The sequence below is a fragment of the Musca domestica genome, unplaced genomic scaffold (genome assembly GCF_030504385.1).
Source record: "Musca domestica strain aabys unplaced genomic scaffold, Musca_domestica.polishedcontigs.V.1.1 44, whole genome shotgun sequence".
Lineage (NCBI taxonomy): Eukaryota > Metazoa > Arthropoda > Insecta > Diptera > Muscidae > Musca > Musca domestica.
The window spans coordinates 8,109,591-8,132,370 of record NW_026712334.1 but is presented as its reverse complement, the minus strand read 5'-3'; the positions used below and the strand labels follow the sequence as shown (position 1 = coordinate 8,132,370).

The following is a 22,780-nucleotide window of genomic DNA, read 5'->3' as shown; positions in this document are numbered from 1 at the left end:
CACTGGTATTTTTGTAGTGCCAACCTTGCAAAATAATCCAGACACAATAGTTCAACGGATTGGTATCTGAAATGAAGCGAGGAAACTAATTTTGTAATCATTCTTGGTGGCGCGTGCTGAGTGCGATGTTTGCTTGCCCAAGGCTTTAATTCGACCTCCAGAATATTTTTGCGATAATATTCGGCATTTATTCTGATGCAACGGTGGATTAAACGAGCGGAGAGCGACCATTGGCTGTTATGGTGGCCAACCGAAGGTGCACATTTCAAGCTGACCTCTTTGGCAAGTAAACACGATCATTTTGTTTGTTTACAAACTTCTGGCAACGAATGTTTTCTCATCGGAGAAAACCAAATTCGGCAGTTCACCACTTTCGGCCAAGAGAGTCTATTTTTTCTGTTGCGGAGTAAGATCTTGCATTTTTGGAATTTAAATGTCTTTACTTCAAGCTGATTTTTCAATACTTGCCGAATGGAATATTGCGATATGTTCAGCTCACGAGCCATTTTTCGTCTACTGCGACGCTGGTTTCGATCAAGTCACTTCTTTACTTTTACCATTTCTGATTATGTTGCTGTTTTCTTCCGTTCACTTCCTTGACGTACGCTACCAGTATCACTGTAACTAGCGAGGTTACGATACAGAAAAGATTTATTCACATTTAGATGTTGGAGTTCTCGTTACCACCACTTGTGGTTTTCCAGCAAAATATAAAGAAATCACACTATCACGCTTGAATTCCATCACGAATAACTTGTTTCGGGAAAACTCTCACCAAAATGCTATCGTACGCTTGTAAACAATATAATGAGCTGTCACTGGAATAATTTTAACAGCTATCAAACAAGTGAAGTTGGTTGCAGTTTTCAACTCACCCTGTAGGGTGAGAGCTGAAATTCTCAAGTTGGGCATTGAGATCACTATTGGTTTCCAGGGTTTACGTGTGGAGAAGTTGAAATAGTTTTGGACAAACAAATTTGATGTGTGTCCAATGTCCAATAGTTTTACTAATATCCTCCTCAGTAACCTTTAAATTGAAAGATTTTGAAGACTTCATTCTTTCCCAAAAAGGAAAATTTTGAAAAATATATAAAACCATGGAAGTCTGAAAATTTAGGACGATGTATGAAGTTTGGATTAAAAAATCTTTTCAAACTAAACAAAATGAGTACTAAAACTCTTGGAATGAATTTTGAAATTGTTAGGTGGAGATTTCGCTGACGAAGTAGCCGGTGTTTCCTAGTATATTTATGTATGCAATTATCGATAAGAAATTAATATGGTCTGAATGCGTTATTCTAGGGGGAAAATGGTAGGCTGAAATGGTAAAGTTGAGTGGGTTTTTGGAGTCATTCTGACGTTGGTATAGAAAGGTTTGTGCACTATGAATGCGAGAGTCAAGTGTGGGTGTGGGTTACAAACGGATTTAGTTCTCCAAGAAGGTTCATGATTTTTTCAACAATATTCATCGGAATTGTTTCAAATTTGGTATTTGAAGAAATGGATACTAAAACCTAAGACAGAAAATTGTCTGTGCAGGTCCACGTCTTTGTATAGCCCCATATAACGGTACCTTCCGATATTCGGTATTTTGATGATTTTAGCGACATTATTCCCCGGGATTGTTTCAAATTTGGTATTTAAAGTTCGTAATGAATACGACAGACAGAAAATTGTCTTTGCAGGTCCACGTCTTTGTATAGCCCCCATATAACGGTACCTCCCGATATTCGGCACTTTAATGTTTTTAGCGATATTATTCACCGGAATTGTTTCAAATTTGGAATTTGTTCGTTCGTAATGGATAATACAGCCTATGACAGAAAAGTGTCTGCGCAGGTCCACATTTTGGTATAGCCCCCATATAATAGTGCCTCCCTATATTGATGATTTTAGCTACATTATTCACCGATTTTTTTTTCAAGTTTCGCATTTGAATATTGTCATGGCTTATGACAAAAGATTCCTATGCAGGTACACGTCGGCTATATTTGGTATTTTTTAGATTTTAATTTTAATAATTTTTAGAATTTTTAACGGATTTTATTTTTTTTGGAAAATTGCCAAATAGTGGAGGGTATTCAGAGTTCGGCCCGGCCGAACTTACAGCTTTTTTACTTCTTATACTTCAAAAAAGTGACATTAGTTCTTAAATCTACTTAGCATAATTTTCTTAATTTTCTAAGTTTATCCAGTTACTATATTTGAGTGGCCGCAGCTTAGCTGGTAGCTAACTTTATACTCAAATATTTCTAAACACTTAGAGTTATAGAAATCTCTTAAGAAACATGAGTAAATGTATTTATTCTCTAAAAAAAAACCTTTGATCTTTAAATAAATTTTACGACAGCTATAACATATAGAATATGAGAATAGAGATAAATACGCATTTTTAAACAGCATTAGAATAGTTTGCATAAAATGCGACATAATTAGAATTGGTAAAAAAATAGTTGATAATTGACATTGTATTTTTCGAGTTAAACTAGAAAGTTGTTTCTAGGTTAGTTTTATTAACTGGAACGGAGGAATTTTTGAAAAATTTGAATAGATATAAATTTTGCGTAATTATAGTGACCGATAAAAACTTAGACAAATATTTCAGGTTTCTTTGGAATACGTCATAGCCAAATAAATTAATGAATACAGTTAACGATTGACGACTATTGATAATAAGACTTGAATTAGAAGCTTAGATAAGACAATTTTAGAAAAAAAAATGAAAAGATTCGTATTCAATGAGAAATCAAAATAGCAAATTGTAAAAAAATATGGTCCACTGCCCAAATTTGGTATAAACAAGTTCAAAAGTATCAGTCGGTTTTATCGACAGATGTATATCCTCAGCCAATGTTCGATTATTGAAATATATTTTGACCTTTGTTATGTTTACTTAAATTGATGACACTCTATGAAGTAGGTTCCGAAGGAATGGGTCAATATTGTCCATTTCGTATCAGACCTAAATATATATGGTATAAATATTGCGACTTGCCAGGTTTGGACTATATTGGTTACTTCCTTCACATTATATAATATATGTGATAATCTTAAGAAAATGTTAAAATGTACGCGGTTTACCATACATAGTCGTCGGAAGTATTCCATTTTCATATTTCACCTAATACAGATAAAACCAGTAAAGAAAGTCTTAAAGTCGGGCGGGGCCGACTTAATGATACCCTACACCACTTTGCTTATTTAGTTTAGTTAGCTGCGGAGGACTAAAAAAAACAAATCGGATGAACAATATATATTGGAGCTATTGCTATATCTGAACCGATTTCGATCAAATTTGGCATACCTATTTTCAGGCCTAATTTGGTTGTATGTGCAAAATTCCATACTATTCTGGCTGATATTACACGTTTGGTGCACAATATAAGGCAAATCGGAAGAAGATATATATGGGAGCTATATCTAAATTTTTACCGATTATTTCCAATTTCAATAGGGTTCGTCCTTGGGCCAAACAAATGATTTGTGCAAAATTTCATCTGGATCGGGTAATAAATTCGAACTGTACTCTGTTCAAAAAAAAATACATGGACAGACGGACGGACCGACATGCATAAATCGACTCAGAATGTGATTCTATGCAGATCATCAAAAGGAACTATGGGTCTACCTCGTTTCCTTTTGCCTGTTACAAACAAATGCACAAAGACATAATACCCTAACCACCTTGTGGTGTAGGGTATAAATATTGGCATGAGCAAAATTAAATGAAATCGAAGATTTATATCCAATTTTATGCGGAAACATAAATTCCATATTCATCTCATGTTTCTGGCTGAGTGAAATATTTAGGGATAGCAAGTTGTGAAGAATCGCTAGTTATGACAAATATAACTATTGGAAATTGTGACACTTTGTGGGTGAGGTACCAAAAGGGGTTCGCAGATATATATAAACTGCACAACAGATCTTGTGTTTGCAAAAATCTTGGGATGTGTGAAATTTGAAGAGAGTGGGATGATTTTTTCGCTTTTTGTTTTTCAAAATAATGAACCCTTTGTGCGGAAAGTACCAGAAGGAGTGCGCCGATATATCCCATTTTTACAGCAGATCTTGTATTACTAGAAATAATGGGATGTGTGAAATTTAATGAGAACCCGTTGCGGATTGCGGATTTTATGATCGTTTCGGTTATTCAAAATTTTGACCCTTTGTGGGGAAGGTACCAGAAGAAATGGTCCGATTTCTATCATCTTTATAACAGATTTTGTGTTGATAGATATATTGAGATATGCCTAATCTGAATGAAATCGAATGTTAATTTCATGATTATTTAAAATTTTGACCTTTGATGTGATGTGTGTTATTTGGAGACAATCGAACTACTACATCACATTTTATAAGAGTAATAATTATTCAAAATGTTGACCCTTTGTGGGGAAGATACTTGATGGAGCAGACTGATATTGCCCATTTTCACACCTGATCTAGCACTGATGCAAATATTAGTATTTGTAAATTTGGATTCGGATTATTCTTTCTCTTTCTGTGTGGTAAAATATATATATATATATTTTTTTTGAACATTTCGAACTTTTGTGGAGGAGGTACCAGAAGGAGTGAACCGATTTTGATAATAATATTACGATGTACTAAGTTTGGACCAAATCGGATACTCCCTTCGAGAGTTATATTATTTTTTTTGTTTCTATTTATCTGTTTTGCAGTGAAGACGTCAATTAAAAAATGTTAATCAAAACGTATTAATATTCAAAACAAAAACTGGTAAAATAATTTCAAAAACAATATAAGTAATTAAATGAATAATAGATTTCTTATATTTTAGAATTATTTGCGGGAAAGAAATTAAAAATATATCAAATGTGTTGAAAAGTAAGTATTATATTTCTAAGACATTAAATAATTCAATCTAAATGTATAAATCTTAAATTCGGCTAGCGTTTAAATGCCCTTAAATTTAATACTATGTTTTGTTTTTCATCTTGCAGAATATCTTTGGGTATAATAGGAGTGTCTGGTTACTTTTCCAGCAGGAATTGTCCAGCAACTTCTTTCTGAGAGAGTAAGGTAATTTTATTCTCTTTTGCAAGGAAAATGCAAAAAGTAAACAGACGCTATTCCTGCAGAAGCTTGTCAAAACAAACCAATTTGTCCCCCATAAGGAGAATTAAAACAAAGGAACCAATACTAATTTTACACGTTTTTTAAATAAAAATGTTGGAAATAGTCTTTTATTTTCTTATTACATATTAACATTTACGTTTTTCACATTTTGTAAAGTTGTTCTCTAAAAACAATTAGTCTTGCTAATTCCAAAACAATATTTTCAAATTAAAATCACAAAAAGAAATAAATAAACAATAGAAAACATCTGATTGAATGTCGATGAATGAGAAAAAGAGTTGCAAGAGATTGCAAGAAGAAATTTGTCCAGCAAGAATTTGCAAACTCTCACTGAAAGAACTGTCAAAATTTCTCTCTCCAACCGCTCTCTTTTGCAGAACTTTTGGGTTAACAGACGACTTCCAGTAACAATTTGTAACAATTGTTACAAACTTTAGGGTAACCAGACACACCTAATATTGCTATTTTTCCTAGAACAGAAAGTATTTCACCTTTTCAAAAACATTGTTGCATGATCATTCACATTCAAAGGGGATAGGGTTGGCATAACTGCCCTTAGTTCATTCACAACTTATATATTTCTCATTAATAACTTTGCTAAGTATGAATGCGGAAATTTAAAACAAAAAATTTCCTCAATTAGAAAATTAAATAAAAATAAACTGTAGTCATCATCGTTTTGCATCAGCTTTAAAGCACCAATAAATAAATGATACAAATGTATAAAAAAATGTAAAAAACGTGTGTAGGTGTAACCGCAAAGAAAGTAACCACATACTAGGGTCTAAATACAAATAGTTTTTGGGATGAAATATATCATCTCTTTGTGTATCAAACTAATTAAACCTTTGCCCGAGGAATAAACGGGAGGATGGATCGTTGGGAAATTTTGCAATTGACGTGTATGGTGGAAAAATCCGGCAAAATGAAAAAAATAAGCAAAATGTAGGTTCTAAATGAAAAAAGGGTTTTGAGCTCAGGCACATATAGCACTTAGATCATATATTTATATAGACCATCTATTAATTTTAGCGGAGGTATAATGAGGTTGAGAAATGCTACAACGTTTTATTTGGTAAACCCACCAAATAGGTATTTCCTAGAATAGTCCATGTGATGATCGTACCACTTTCGAAAAAAAAAACACGATATGAATATGTAGTATTGTCGGGAAATATCGACTGACAACTTGTCCCTATCAGCTAAACGGGGCAATTTTAGGGCCTGGAAATGGAAGCAATATAAATCGACCCGCAATGCATAATCACAATGATTTATTGACTTTTTTCCCGTATTTTTATACCCTCCACCTTGAAAAAAGGATGGTATTAATATTGTTATTTCGTTTGTAACATCCCTAAATATTCGTTGTAGACCCCATAAAGTACAGGGTGAGATAAAAAAACTACTACAAAGTCAAACGACATAATTTTTAAATTTTTTGTACATTTTATTGAATGAAAGCAAAAAATGTCCGAAATAGCATCAAATTTTAGAATTAGTTTAGATTTGTTCGAATTGGTCACCTTTGGCACGAATTATGGCCTTCAAACGGTCAATGAAACCGTCACATGCTGTCCGAATGATGCTCTGCGGCATTTTGGCCCATTCCCGGCGAAACGCTTACTTGAGGTGATGATTTGTTATTTTTTAGTGCCAACCTTGCTTTCCAAAATACTCCAGACACAATAGTGCAACGGATTGGTATCCGGAGATTTTGGTGGCCATTGGGCGTTGGAAATTAACCTTCGATTCTATTCAGACTTGGTACATCTCAATATTTCCATCAATAAAATATATTTTATAAAGATGATGGTACCTCCTCAACATCGGATTCAAGATTCTGATAACACCCAAAGAAAGCGAATTAAGCATCCAACTATGTCCAAATTTCACACATACAACTATTTTTACTAACACAAGATCTGTTGTGAAGATCATATATATCTGCGAAGCTCTTCTGGTACCTCACCCACAAAAGGTCACCATTTTCAATACTTTTATCTGTCATAAATTGCGAAATAACTCGGCGATTCTTTACAACTTGCTAGACCTAAACATATGTCTCTCAACCAGAAACCTGAGAAGAATATGGAATTTATGATTTCCCATTAATTGGATATAAATGTTCGATTTTCTTATAATTTTGGCCATACCAATATTTTTATCTGAATTTGATGAAGTATGAAAATTAAATACTTCGGCCCACTATATCTGCTACCTCATGTATATTTTGACATTTTCTAAAAATGATCACATACCTCATATAAAGTGAAGGAAGTAACCAATATTTATTTAAGTCCGATACGAAATTGACAATATTGGCCCATTCCTTCGGAACCTACACCATATAGGGGGAACAATCACTGAGGTCAAAATATATTTAAATAATCGAATATTGGCTAAGGGCAAAGCCGACTGATACTTTTTTGTTGTTGAAAAGTTTTAACCCTCGAGCGAGTCATACAAAGGTGTATTTTTGACATTTTTTTTTAAATTGGTTAAAAATCCCCTTCAAACGGGACTGTAACAATCAAAATATTCAACAGAATTAATTGTCATTCTACTAAACGTAACGGAATGTATAAAGACCTTGGTCCACCAAACTACAAAATTAATTGGAAAACTGTTAATTTTTTTACAAGTGACAATTACTGTCGGTCAATAGATATTTTATAAATCTAACGTATTCTACAAGCCTATAAAGCAATTTTATTAAGTGGCGGTTGAATAACTTGAACTATTTTTTTTTATTCTTAGTGTAAGACGCACAATGCCCTTTAAATTATTAAAAAAATATTGTTCTATAGTTAAATTGTGTTAATTCCTAACGTATTAAAGATAATTTGTTTATACCCCTTATTGTAATTGCGATATTATTGTAGAATTTATTAAAATTCGAAATGTCATTTACTTAGATCCAGTTGTGACTTTAAAAAATTGCGTAATTTTCAATTTACTCGCAGCAACTAAAATCAGGAGGTATTTTTTTATAAGGACTGTACAAAAACTTGAGGTCATTTTGCATATGGCCAAGGCAATATAAAAACCTTTAAAAATATGATCTAAAACCTTAAACTTTTTTGGGGTTTTGATCTTCCCACCAAGTACTATGAAATCCACTTTGGAATCCGGACAGGCTATTGGACATTGAATGTATAGGAAACAAATTAAAACGTATCGTAGTCGATTTTGCCGACAGATGATATATTATGATTACTCAAATTGTAGATCCTTTATGGAGTAGGTTCCAAAAGAACGGGCCAATATTGTCCATTTCGTATCAGACCTAAATAAATGTGATATAAATACTGCGACGTGCTAGTTTTGGACTATATCGACTAATTCCTTTACTTTATATGAGATATGTGATAATTTTTTGAAAATGTTAAAATATGCGTGAGGTACCAGATAGTCGATCGAAGTATTTTATTTTCATACTTCATCTAATACAGATGAAAATATTGGTATGGGAAAAATTACAAGAAAATCGAACATTTATATCCAATTTTATGGGAAATAAATTCCACATTCATCTCTTGTTTCTGGTTGAGAGAAATATTTAGATATAAAATTTTTTTAAGAATCGCTGACTTGTTTCACAATTTATGACAGATAAAAGTATTGAAAATTGTGACCCTTTGTAGGGGAGGGACCAGAAGGTGTTGTTCTGCGAACACCTCACACATCTTCACAACAGATCATGTGTTGGCAAAAATGTTTGTATGTGCGAAATTCGAAGAGATTAGGAGGTTTATTTCGCTTTTATTGTTCGTTTTGTTTTTTTTTAAATCTTAAACCCTATGTACGGGAGGTATCAGAAGAAATGGTTCGATCTCTACTATCTTTATGATAGATCTTGTGTTGATGGAAATATTTGGATGTACTAAATCTGAATGGATTTCACATTTTATGAGCTTCATGGGTATTCAAAATGTCCACCCTTTGTGGGGGAGGTACCAAAAGGAGTGACCCGATATACACCATCTTCACACCCGACCTTGGGTTAATAAAAATATAGTGATGTGTGCAATATGCATACAATCGGACTCTCACATCACATTTTATAAGAGTTATAATTATTCAAAATTTTGACCCTTTGTGGGTGGTGTACCACAGGGAGTGGTCCGTTCTATCTGTTCTTGATACCAGATTTTTTGTTGGTATAATAATTGGGATGTGTGAAATTTGAAGACCATGGAACTCTTATTTCACATTTTATAGGAGTTATAACCATTCAAAATTTTGACCCTTTGTGGGGGAGGTACTTGATGAAGTGGAGCAATATTGTCCATTTTCTAGCAGATCTAGCACTAATGCAAATATTAGGATTTGCAAAGTTGGAGCAAAATCGGATTATCCTTTCTCTTTCTGTGCAGTAAAATATATATATTTTTTAATTTTGACTTTTTGTGCGGGACGAAGCAGTGGACGGATATAGTCCATCTCCGAAATCGATCTAAGTTTGATAATAAAATGACAATGTACCAAATCGGATAATCCCTTCGAGATTTATCGTGCGTGGCAGCCAGACAGACGGACGAACGGATGGATCGACTCCAAATGTCCTATAACGGATTTGGTACAAATAGACCTAGGGTATAAAACCGTTATTTCAATGAGGCACATTTTGACCGTTTCATGATGTAGCCATATGGTTGAGGGTATTAAAATCTTCATTGGTTGTTCTGATAGTCTTTGAGAAAATAATCATAAATATTTACTTGGGTTGCTCTGATAGTTCTTCAAAACTATTCCTAAAAAATCCACTTTGTTTCCCCGAAAGTCTTTGAAAAAAAATTCTTAAAAAATCCCCATTGCTTGCTCTGATATTCCACGGAAATATTTTAAAAATATCTTTTGGTAGGTCTGAAAGTCCTTAAACGTATTCTCAGAAATTGTTTACTAAAAATATTTAAAAAAAACCGCATTAGTTTCTCTGATAGTCATTAAAATTATTCTTAACAAGTAAAAAAACATTAAGTTCGGCCGGGCCAAACTTTTAATACCCTCCACCTTAGGGTAAAAGAAACATTAGAAGAAATGTGGCAAAAACCATTGAAATGCCGAATATCGGGAGGTACCGTTATATGGGGGCTACACCAAAAAGGTGGACCTATAATTACAATGTTCCGCCACACGAACTAGGACCCATTATGATCCACAAATACCAATTTTTATACAAATCCGTGAATAAATGTGGCAAAAAAAACTAAAATGCCGAATATCGGGAGGTACCTTTATATGGGGGCTATACCACAACGTGGACCTATACATGCAATGTTTTGCCACACGCTCAGGGACCCGTTATGACCTACAAATACCAATTTCCAGACAAATCCGTAAAAAAATGTGGCATAAATCATCAAAATACCGAATATCGGGAGGTACCGTTATATGGGGACTATACCAGAACGTGGACCGATATATCTCATTTTCAATACCAACCATCCTAGACACAATGCAAATAGCTCTGCTAAAATTATCTGACGCTCTACGTCAGATAATGTGGGCTGTATCGTGATTTCAACAGACAGACAGACGGACAGACAGACGGACAGACAGACAGACAGACAGACAGACAGACAGACGGACGTCGTTAAATCGACTTAGAATTTTATGCTGATTATGAATATATATACTTTATGGGGTCTAAGACGAATATTTAAGGATGTTACAAACGGAATGACAAAGTTAATATACCCTCCTTTCCAAGGTGGAGGGTATAAAAATCGACATTGGTTTTAAAATTCCAATTACAAGTTATTCGGATGTGTTACAATTGCCTTAAAACCCCTAATTTCTGTTGCCGTTACGCTCTCACAACCTAGCCCCAAATTGGAATTTCTCGGCGCACCCCCCCAAAAAAATCATATTTGAGTGTGAAATTTATATCCACTGCCGGTTGGGCCGGGCAATTTTTATACGAAATGCTAAAACAAAACACAACACGTTGTAAGTCATTTAAATGCGAGCCAGTGTGATCAAACATGTTGGACTGGTCTATGGATACAGCAGCACATGTGGTGCTTGTGTGGTTAATGGTTAAAACGGCTTTATAAGCATGCCATAGCTAAGCTAAGCATTGGTGGAGCCTGTTAATTAATAACAGTTGAGTTTTTAACATCAACGCGAACGGTTGGAAAAACGGAAAATTACAAAAAAAAACAGAATTTCTATGAAGCGACTTAGAGAACAAATTTAAATATTAAGAAAAAATTAAAAAAATATTATTAAAAAAAATTGAAGAAAAAAGTGAATAGATATCTCTGTGTTGGCGTTGGGTTTTTTATCAAACCACACATACATACACAATTGCATTTGCGATCATTTACAAGGTGTATGTAAAGAAAATAGCTCACAGAATATAATTTCACTTCGCGGTGTTGTAAAAGAAAACAAAAATATATATAAAACGTCGATCCTGTAAATTTAATTCGAGTGTTCCAGTGTATTTTTATTTTCTTAATCTTTTGGGAGTGCAATGAAAATGTTGAAATATTCCTTAAATTTATGTTTATTGTTGCTGTTATTTTCCTCAAATGCGGTGTCGACTGAAAATGTCAACCCAGAGCAATCTAAAGCCATTTATTTGACACCAAATGAAGTGAAGCTGTTTCGTGAAAGTTTAGACTTCATTCAGGACCCGAATTGTCAACGTGATTTAAATGTGACACTCTGGGCTCTGTTAAACAATGTCCAGTGGGCCGTAACGAGTAAGTAAATTTGAAAATTTATATTCATTCAAGTTACACATGTTCTTCAATGACAGCTAGTTATTTTGTTCTAATCGATTGGTGCATTATATGTGTTTAGCTATTTGATTTGGATGGAGATTTATCGGTATGTGTGTCATTTTCAATATTGTAATTTGTGATGCAAACATGAATCAATGCAAACACCTAAGCAGAATTACTCATTGAATATTGGAAATTATTATTTCAAATCTATACAATTTTTTGAACAGAATAAGTGCATTTCCAAGTTAGGAATGATTGTGTTGGGTTAGTAGGGCACAACATTTGGAATTATTTGACCAGATATGGATTTATGATTTAATATTTAAACTGAACTAAAAACAAGTAAAAAACATTAAGTTTGCCCGGGCCGAACTTTTAAGACCTTCAACCTTAGGGTAAAGGAAACATTAGAACCCATTATGACACACAAATAGCAATTTTTGGACATATTCATGTGGCAAAATTCATCAAAATACCGAATATCGGGAGGAACCGCTATATGGGAGCTATACCAAAACGTGGACCTATACTTACAATTTTTCGCCACACGAACTAGGACCTATTATGACCTACAAATAACAATTTTCAGACAAATTCGTAAAAAAATGGGGCAAAAATCATAAAAATACAGAATATTGGGAGGTACTGTTATATGGGGACTATACCTAAACGTGGACCGATATATCTCATTTCCAATATCAACCATCCTAGACACAATACAAATTTCAACAGACAGACGAACATCGTTAAATCGACTTAGAATTTTATGCTAATTATGAATATATATACATTATAGGATCTACGACGAATATTTAGGGATGTTACAAACACCTTTTCCAAGGTGGAGGGTATAATGAGCATAAAATTTGTTTTTGACATTTTTTTTGGCGGAGGAGTGGACCGATATTGACTATCTCACACTTGTTTTAAGTTTAGTAAAATTTCTATTAAGTGTTCCCTATTCGTCATCAAAAAGTCCATCTTAAAATTTTACATTCGTTTCAAAACTATTTCAACGTCTCCATATGTAAAGCCTAGAAACAATGACTTCAATTGCATAATTTTAAGCTCTATACCTTTATTCCCAATACCAAATTTAGTAACACTTAGTACTTTTCGTATAATTTTAGTACTCATTTGCAAAACCGTTCCATATTTCAATACTAGACACCAACAGTTATAGCTATATAGAATTTCACGGTTTCAGATCTCTCCCTTTACCCAAAATATATATATTTTAGATATAGGACGCATTTCCAAACCCATCTTCAAATCTCAACCTCAGATACCAACACTTATCTAAATGTAAAATTTTTAAATTCTATCTCTATCCATTCAACCAATGCCGTATATAGTACCATTCAGTACTTTTCATATATTAAAGTACACATTTCCGAAACCACCCCCCAAATCTCAATCCCAGATACCAACAGAGAGCTCAATGTCAAATTTCAACACATTCCTAAAACCACCTCCATACCTTAAGCGCAGACCCCAACAACGACATCTTTACCAAATTCGAGGATTCCAGCCCCATCCCTTCATCTAATACCACATATTGTACCATTTAATACTTTTATTACAATTATATTAAATATTACACATTTCCCAAACGACCTTATATGCCCAAGCTACACAAGAACAGCAACCCTAATACCTAATGTCAGATTTAAAGCACTTTCTACTCGTCCAATACCAAATTGTAACAAATATAGTGCCATTTAGTACTTTCAGTGCATTTGTAGTACACATTTCCAAAACCATCTCCATTTCACAAATCTACCACCAACAGGGATCCCAATACAACATTTTGGAATACCTACTTCATCTGTTCGCCCTAAACCTAACTGTGACAAATTTAGTACAGTTCGCACACCTATAATACAACCAAACTTTAGTAACTTTAAAGTTTGGATTTCCAAAAACCCGTTGGTACATCTATCCTATACTCCATTAGTCACTCTCCTTCCAAATTTCAAAAAATCTAGCTCATTCCCTTTATCCAATACAAAGTATTCAATTTCAGTACATTTTAGTACTTTTCGTGCCTACGCACCAAGATTGACCCTCGGGCAAAATTTCATGATTCTAACTTCAACCGTTTCAACTGGGCGCTTACTTTAGGTCGGTCAGTCAGTTATTTCAATACTCTTTTATTTATATAAATATTGTACATATTTTGTTATACATCCGATATTTTGGCTATCAGCATCAATATAATGGCCAGTAGTGACCTTAGTGTGTATTTGAGTTTTCGCCAGGATAAAAAATATTAGCCTTTAAATGGAAATTTTGGTATTGTTTCACAAAAGAGTTGTGGTCTATTTCACCCTTCAAAATATTATTCGACAAAATCCGTAATATTTTGATTTTTGGTCCATTTCACCCCCTAAATACGATTGGCTTCCATTCTGACCCTAACCCCAACTCCATGCTAAATTTCGTGAGGGTCAGACTATAATTGTGTGATTACAAATCAATATGGACAGACGAATGGATGGATGACTGCAAATATAATCAAAAATTCAAATAAAAAATCAAAGTTTTTTTGAAATTGACATATTAAACGATTTGAATTTAATGAACAAATTACAAACATATGGCGAATCATTTATATTTAACTGAATTCCCCTAACAAAAACAAAAGACTTAAGAAACAAACTCAGCGACATTTTGCAATACCCCACTACAGATAATACCAAAGTTTACTTTTTAACCCTTTCAGTGTTTTTGTCAAATATATTTGACATTTAAAAGTACTCTCTTTCTTTGCCATTTTTTGTTTTTCTTACGAACCGTTATTTTTGACATTTTTTAATAACAGACACGTTCGCTATTTAAAAATATTGCAGTTCTATTCTATTAGTTTCGTTTTCGAATTTCTGAGCACATTTTAGTAAATTAGTACGGAATTTCAGATTTTTATCTCGACAAAAATTTTCATTGACACTGAAAGGGTTAATTGAGGCCTAATCGCTGTCTTCAGAAACACGTTCGTTATCTATTCAACATAAATGGAATACTATGTGGATGTGATTCTGACCACTTCCTTTTTCGTTAAATGCTAGCCAACGAAAAAATTCTTATTTTCTTTAGTGCTGGGATTTTTTTTTGTAGCAACCCACGCCATCACGTGGAGCAGAGTATTAAGGCGCTTGCTTTTGCATTTGTTTTCAAAATGTCAAACGAAACACGCCAAACAATTTTTGATGGTCCACTTCCCAACAAAAAAAAATCTCATTACCAAATAATGGGTATATTAAGTACATTTTGGCACCAGTAACAACTTATCATTAAAGTGAGTACTAAGGAATATCATAAAGAGTGAGTACTAACCAAACTACCACCAGGAGTCATTTTTAACCCAATTTAGTTGTAATTTAGTTTTTCAGGTTTTCATAGGATACAAGCCTTCCCTACCACATATGCCTAATATACGTCTATTATCTATATAAGAGTGAAATATAAATGACTGATTGAGAATCAACGTCCATATGAAACAGTTAAAGCTAGAATCTTGAATTTTTTACAAGGCATGTGATAAAGCTGGGTTTTTGGAAATTCGTACTAAAATCGTACAAAAAGTACTTAAAATTGAATACTTATTTTAAATACTTCGCACTAAAAAGGGTACAAAAGTACTAAAATATAGTAAAAAATTTATATTTTGTATTGGACATGGAACGGGATAAAATTTTGAAATTTAGAATGAGAGTCACTGATAGAGTGCAGGACAGATGTACCAATGGGTTTTTCTAAAATGGTACCATTTGATATTATGTGAACGGATAGAGCTAAAATTTTAAAAATTGCTACGAAAATGAAGATCAAGGAAAACAGGTTTGATATATGAAGGTCGTTTTGGAAATGTGAACTAAGTGTGCGAACTGTACTAAAGGTACTAAATTTGGAAGAGTTAAGTTAAAGGTGAACGGATAAAGCTGGAATTTCAAAATTTTGTATTGGGATCCCTGGTGGGTTTGTGATAGAAAGGTGGTTTTGGAATTGAGTTATATAAGTACACGAAAAGTACTAAATAGTTCCATATTTGGTATTGGATGAAGGGATAGAGATAAAATTTTGAAATTTGATGTATAGATTGCTGATGGAATCTGTGTGTTTTTTTAGACTTTGCGATGTTTTGAAAATGGTTCCTATATATTTGTACGAAAAGTACTAAATTTAGTATTAGGTGAAGGGATAGAGCTAAAATTCCAGATACCAACAAATACATGAATATCAAATTTTAGGATTTCTGCTTTATTCCTTTTCCAAGACCTCTCTTGGTATCTATAATTGCGATATGGCGGTGGTTTTGAAATATGTTCTATATTTGTTCGAAAAATGGTACTAAATTGGGCATTGGGTGAAGAAATAGAGCTGAAATTTTGCAATTCGATATAGATGTCACGGTTGGAATTTGTACGAAAAGTACTAAATTAGGTACTGGAAAAAGGAATAAAGCAGAAATCCTAAAATTGGATATTCATGTCTCTGTTGGTATCGGGAATTGTGATACGGATGTGGTTTTGAAAACGTGTACTATAGTTGTACGAAATGTACAAAATAGTACTAAATTGGGCATTGGCTGAAGGGATAAAGCTGGAATCCCGAATTTTGATATTGAGTCTCTGGGATACAGTTTTGGCGGCGGTTTGAAAATGTGTGCTAGAATTGTTCGAAAAGCGGTACTAAATTGTGCATTGGGTGAAACATTAGAGCTCGAATCCCGAAATTTGATATTGAAGTCCCTGTTGGTGGTGGTTTTAGAAATGTGTACTATAATCGCTCGAAAAGTACTAAATGATACTAATTTTAGATCACTGTTAGTGTCTAGAATGGAGAGATGTAGATTGTTTTGCATATTCGTACTAAATATGAGTAAATGTGGTATTCAATGAAGAAATAGAGCTGAAATTGTAAAATTTAATTTTGAGGGCACTGTTGGGTTCTATGGTTTACATATGGAGACGTTGAAATAGTTTTGGACGGAAAAATTGGATGTGGGTCCATTGTGCAATGGATACTCCTCGGGAAACTCCAAAATGAAACAATTTGAAGACTTTCTGGTGTAACAGGTAAATATTTTCCATTTATTCTTTCAGAAAAGGGGAACACTTGAATAATATATAAAACCTTGAAAATCTGAGTATTTAGTACGATGTATGAAGTTTTGATAAACAATTTTTGTAAAACTGAACAAATTTTGCATTTCGAGTACTCAGAAAGCCTACCACGAACTGTTGAAACGAATCTATAATTGTAAGGTGGTCTTTTCGCTGACGAAATAGCGAGTTTGGCGTATAATTTCTAAATTCGGTCAGGGCAAATCTTGTTTTGCTATATTTCTCTTCAGATGTTCAATGTACCGAACTTGGCTTCAATAAGCAAAACATTCCCCTTTCCAAATTCCCACACATTTTGAAATAATTTCAAAGTTTTAAGTAGAATGGTGAGGTGAGTATAGAAAAAGGCATCAAAGCTAGAAATTGTATCAGGTTTTTATTTAAATATTGACATTTCTAAATGCCGTTCCGATAATATTTAGGCCTTTTATACTTAATTGTTATAAAAGAAAATAAAATAAATAAATAAGTACCGGTTATAACAACAATACAATTTAACAAAAACAAATTAAATAAATAAAACGGCGGAGACACTGTACAATAAAGTTTTGAGGAGGTTGAAAGTCTGGCAAAAATATGAAGAAGTGCAAGTTTTGGGCGAATCGCGAAGAGGTACCAAACCGCGTAATATATCTTGAGCTAAGTTTTGATTTGAATATTACAATTTGCTAAATGTTAAGTTAAGGGACAAGCAAGAGCATTTACCTACTTTAAAATTGACCTACCTACCTACTTTAAATATCACTTAATTATACCCACAGCCTCATCGGTTGTAGATCCTAGGTCTCTTTGGACCAAATCCGTTTCAAGATATTTGGAGTCCATCTAGCGATATCCATCCATCCGTCTATCTGGCTGGCACGACAACTCTCGAAGGGACTACCCAATTTGGTCCAAACTTGGTAATATTATTATCAAACATAGATCGAGTTCGGAGATGGGCAATATCGGTCCACTCCTTCTGGTACCCACCCACAAAAGGCCGACATTTTCAAAAAAAAATATGTATAAATATATATGTTTTACTGCACAGAAAGAGAAAGGATAATCCATCTTGCAAATCCTAATATTTGCATCAGTGCTAAGTCAGGTGCGAAAATGAACAATATCGGTGCATTCTATCAAATACCTCCCCCACAACGGGTCCAAATTTTGAATAATTATAAATCTTATAAAATGTGAAGTAAGAGTCCGATTGTCTTCAAATTACTGACATCACCATATTTTTATTAACCCAAGGTCTGGTTTGAAGATGGAATATATCGGTCCACTCCTTCTGGTACCTCCCCCCACAAAGGGTCAAAATTTTGAATATAGCTCATATAACTGGAAATTAACATCCGATTCCATTTAGATTTGGTAAATCTCAATATTTCTAATAACTCAAGATCTGTTTTAAAGATAGATACTCCATACAGGGTCAACAGTTTGAATAATCATAACAGAAGTCAAAAATAAAATTGGCTGAGGGTATACATCTGTCGGCAAAACCGACTGATATTTTTTAACGTGTTTCTTTAATTATTTTAATAATTTAATTTGATAACAATGCTAGAAAATGATTAGATATCAAATATTTGACAATTGAACAAAAATGTAATTTTATTTAGATTCTTAAATAAAATCTCGATCTTAAATTTTGCTTCCCCCTTACACAGACCTACACAGGAAATTTGTTGTAAAAAATTTGGGTTCTTCATCTAAACACTGATCTTCATCCGGAATTTAATCTACTGCAGTAGAGTGTACCCACCTGTCTATTTCTAAAAAAGCCTAATTAAAATTATATTGCAGCATGTTTTTTTTTTTGGCAAATATACACAAAAATCTTGATCGCCTCTTTACATCCAAAAAATGTATATCATCGCACAACACATTTCTACCATTTAGGGAAGGCAGATTATTTCCTATTTGTCGGAACAAGAACAACAATAATAGTAAAAATTCCCAATAACCTGTCTATCCAATCTTTTCTCTACGTCATTTGAGATTAACATTTTTTTTGTTTTGCTTTGAGAAGTGGTGATGTGATGTTCCTCGCAAAAGTATCGCTTTAAACACTTCAAATGAATTAAAAACTATTAGCTTGCAAAAAAAATCCAGTGTTGTTGTTGCATTTCCATTTGGCTGATGACAAAGAAAAAATCAAACGAATATCCCCAACGTGTCATATGGGTTCCAGGTACTTATTGTCTGTCTACTACAAGTTTTAAATATTAAATATTTACTTTTGTTTATTGTTTTCCATCTGATATAGTTACATCTTTAATAAATTTTGAGCTATTGTTTTTTTTTTCGATTGTGTGGTTTGAAGATGACGAGACAAATAAAGTGAGTACTTTTTTTCACACTTTAACAAATGTTTTGCAAAGATTTGCTAATTGAAGTGGTCCGTGTTTACATGGCATCTTAAAATAGTGGGGAACTGTTTTCCTGAATTGTTTATGTGTCATATATGCATAAATATTTATTCATATATGCATATGAAAATAATGAGGAAATTAAAGAAGATATCCTCACAGTCTCTTGTTTGTTTTAAATACTCTCAGCCTTAAACATTTTAGAAATTGTGAGTATTGTATGATTCAAACTGGTTTCCGATTAGTCTAATTTTGTGAATCTTAACTTTGGGTCAACAAATATTTTTTTTTTTTGAAAATCGAGTGGAGCTTCGACCACCGCTCTATTGAGAGTAAATGTTGTCCTCCAATTTTGGTGGAAAAATTCATTCAAAATGGTCCCCTCCTTGCTCATTTTCGAAAATAAATGGTCCATTCATATATTTGGACCAAAATACGCCCAGACATTTTTTTTCTCAATGTTAACATTTACGAAACAAGCACCAGTTCAAAAAAGTTACATAGCGGACCCTCATTTTCGAAAATAAATGGTCCATTCATATATTTGGACTAAAATACGCCCAGACATTTTTTTCTCAATTTTACCATTTACGAAACAAGCACCAGTTCAAAAAAGTTACATAGCGGACCCATTAAATTTGTAAGATTTTGAGCAGGTGCTATTTTGTTTTTAATATTTTACAAGAACTTTTTGCCAAAAGAAAGTGGATTTAAAAAATATTGTTGGAAATCTGGCGGTTATAATTAAAAGTTGATCGTGATTTAAAAAAAATCGAATAACTCTGGATCAAAAATCGTGCAAATTTTCCGTGATTCCTGTCAAAAAGTCTTTAATATTTTCAAGGACTTTGGTAAACAAAATCTTTGATTTTTAAAGAATTCCTGGTCGAGGATATTTTCCTGGATTTTACATTAATAGTTTTTTAAGGACTTCTTTTTGCAAAAATTTTGTAAATTTTTAAGGGTTTCGGATATAAAATTATGGTTTTTTATGAATATTTGTTCAAGGAAGTCCTCGAGCCTAAAATCTTGGATCTCTTATAAAAACAATCATAGATTTTTTAACGTTTCTTCAATGATTTCCTGGGCCAACATCTTTAATATTTTTAAGAATTTTTATTGAAAAATCGTATTTTTTTTTAATAAAAACCGTGGATGCTTTCAACTATTTGGCATGAAAACTTCATGGATTAATATTTTTTCAAGGAATTCCTGGCCCAAAATCTTTGCTATATTAAAGGATTTCTGATAAAAATCGAATTTTTCAATATTTTGCCAAAAACCGTGTATACCTTCAAGGATATCAGATGAAAACTTCATGGATTAATATTTTTTCACATGTCTTGGATATTTTCAAAGATATCTGACAAAAAAAAAAAAAGAAATTATGGATTTTTGTGGCAAAATCGTGGATATATTTTTAGGGATTAAAAGTCGCATTTTTTTCAATATTTTGCTACAATCGTGTACATCTTCAAGGATTTCAAATGAACACTTCATGGATTAATAGTTTCAAGGACTTTTTTATTATTACTTTTCAAAGACTTCAGGGCAAAAATCGCGGATACTTTCAAAGAAATTGTAAAATTTATATTTTTTTTAATATATATATTTTTTTGAAAATGTAATTATTTGGGGTATTTGTTCAAGTATTTTCCGGGCAAAAATGGTGGATGTTTCAAGGATCTTTGATAAAAAACAAAAAAATCATGGATTTTTTTACAAATATTTTACAAATTTAAGGTTTTTTTAAGGATTCCTGGTGAGAATTTATTAAAAAATGTTGAAAATTTTCAAATTTGAAGTATTTTTGATAAAAAAATCATGGTTTCTAGGAATACTTTTTCAAGGGCTTCTTTTTCAAAAATGGTGGATATTTTCAAGGATTTAAAAAAAACAAAGAATTTTTATTAATATTTGTTGCAGGACTTCTGGCCACAAAATCGAGGCAATTTTCAAGGAAATTGTAAATATTTTTATGAATATGTGTTCAAGAATTTCTGGGCCCATAATCTTGGACAGTTTTAAAGATTTCTGACAAAAAAATGGATTATTTTTGAATTTTCGTTCAAGGGGTTTCCTGGCCAAATATCATGGATGTGCTTTTAAGGATTTCTGATTAAAAATATCATATTTTTAATATTTTGCCTATAACCGTGTACATCTTCAAGGATTTCAGATGAATACTTCTTTGATTAATAGTTTTTCAAGGACTTCTTAGTCAAAAATCATGAACATTTCCTAATATTTCTGATAAAAAGCATGGACTTTTTTTAGGAATTGTTTTTCATGGATTTTCGGACCAAAAACCTCGAATATTTTCAAAATTTGTAAAAAAATTATGGACTTTTTATTATTAAGTTTTCAAGGACTTCAGGATAAAAACGCTGATATTTTCAAAGAAACTGCAAATTTTTTATGAAAATTTATTCAAAGATTTTCTGGCCAGAAAACTTGCATATGTTTTTAAGGGGTTTCTTATGAAAATTCGTATTTTTTCAATATTTTGCCTAAAAACCGTGAATATCTTTAAGGATTTCATAGATTTTCAAGGAATTCTTGGTAAAAAAATCATGGAAATTTGCAAGTTTTTCTAATAAAAAACATGGATAGTTTTTCCAAGGACTTCAGGACCAAAAATCGCGGATATTTATTTATAAATGTTTGTTTAAGGACTTCTGGTCAAAAATCGCGCATATTTTGAAGGAAATTTTTTAATAAATATATATTCAAGGATTTACTGGCCCATAATCATGGATATTTTCAAAAATTTCTTACTAAAAAATTATGAATTCTATTTGAATATTTATTCAATAACTTTTCTGGCCAAAATCGTGGATACGCTTTTAAAGATTGTTTTATGAAAATTCGTATTTTTTCAATATTTTGCCTAAAACAATGCACACTTTCAAGAATTTCAGATAAAAACTTAATGGATTAACACTTAGTCAAAGTTCGTGAAAATTTTCAAGTATTTTTGATAAAAAATAATAGATTTTTTAAAAATGGTTTTCACGGACTCTCGATCCAAAAACCTTAGATATTTTCAAGATTTCTAAAAAAAAATTATTACTTTTTCAAGGACTTCAGAATAAAAGTCACGGATAGTTTCAAAGAAATTGTAAAATATTTTATGACTATTTCTTGAAGAATATCCTGGCCTTGAATATGTTTTTAGGGGTTTCTGATGAAAATTCGTTTTTTTCAATTTTTTGCTAAAAATCGTGAATATTTTCAAGAATTTCCTATGAAAACTTCATGGATTAAAAGTTTCTCCAGGTCAACGAATGTTCTAGAATTTCTGATTAAAATCATGGAGTGTTTTAGGAATAATTCCATGTCAAAAAATCTGGTGGACTTTTAATATAATGGGTAAGTAATATAACTTGTAAAAAGGTTTATGTCTGAGCAGCGGCAAATAAGTCCACTTCTTAAATTCTAAATATCATTT

At 32.6% G+C, this 22,780-nt stretch overlaps 1 protein-coding gene across 1 annotated transcript in view; it reads left to right on the top strand.

The window, feature by feature from the left end:
* The first annotated feature begins 11,248 nt into the window (after positions 1-11,248).
* The window catches only part of LOC101895959 (nose resistant to fluoxetine protein 6), a 64,057-nt gene continuing 52,525 nt past the window's right edge, over positions 11,249-22,780 (top strand). Inside the window, exon 1 of the mRNA XM_005185850.3 lies at positions 11,249-11,819. Coding sequence (XP_005185907.2) covers positions 11,588-11,819 — 232 coding nt within the window. The 5' untranslated portion in view covers positions 11,249-11,587. The remainder of the gene's footprint in view (positions 11,820-22,780) is intronic.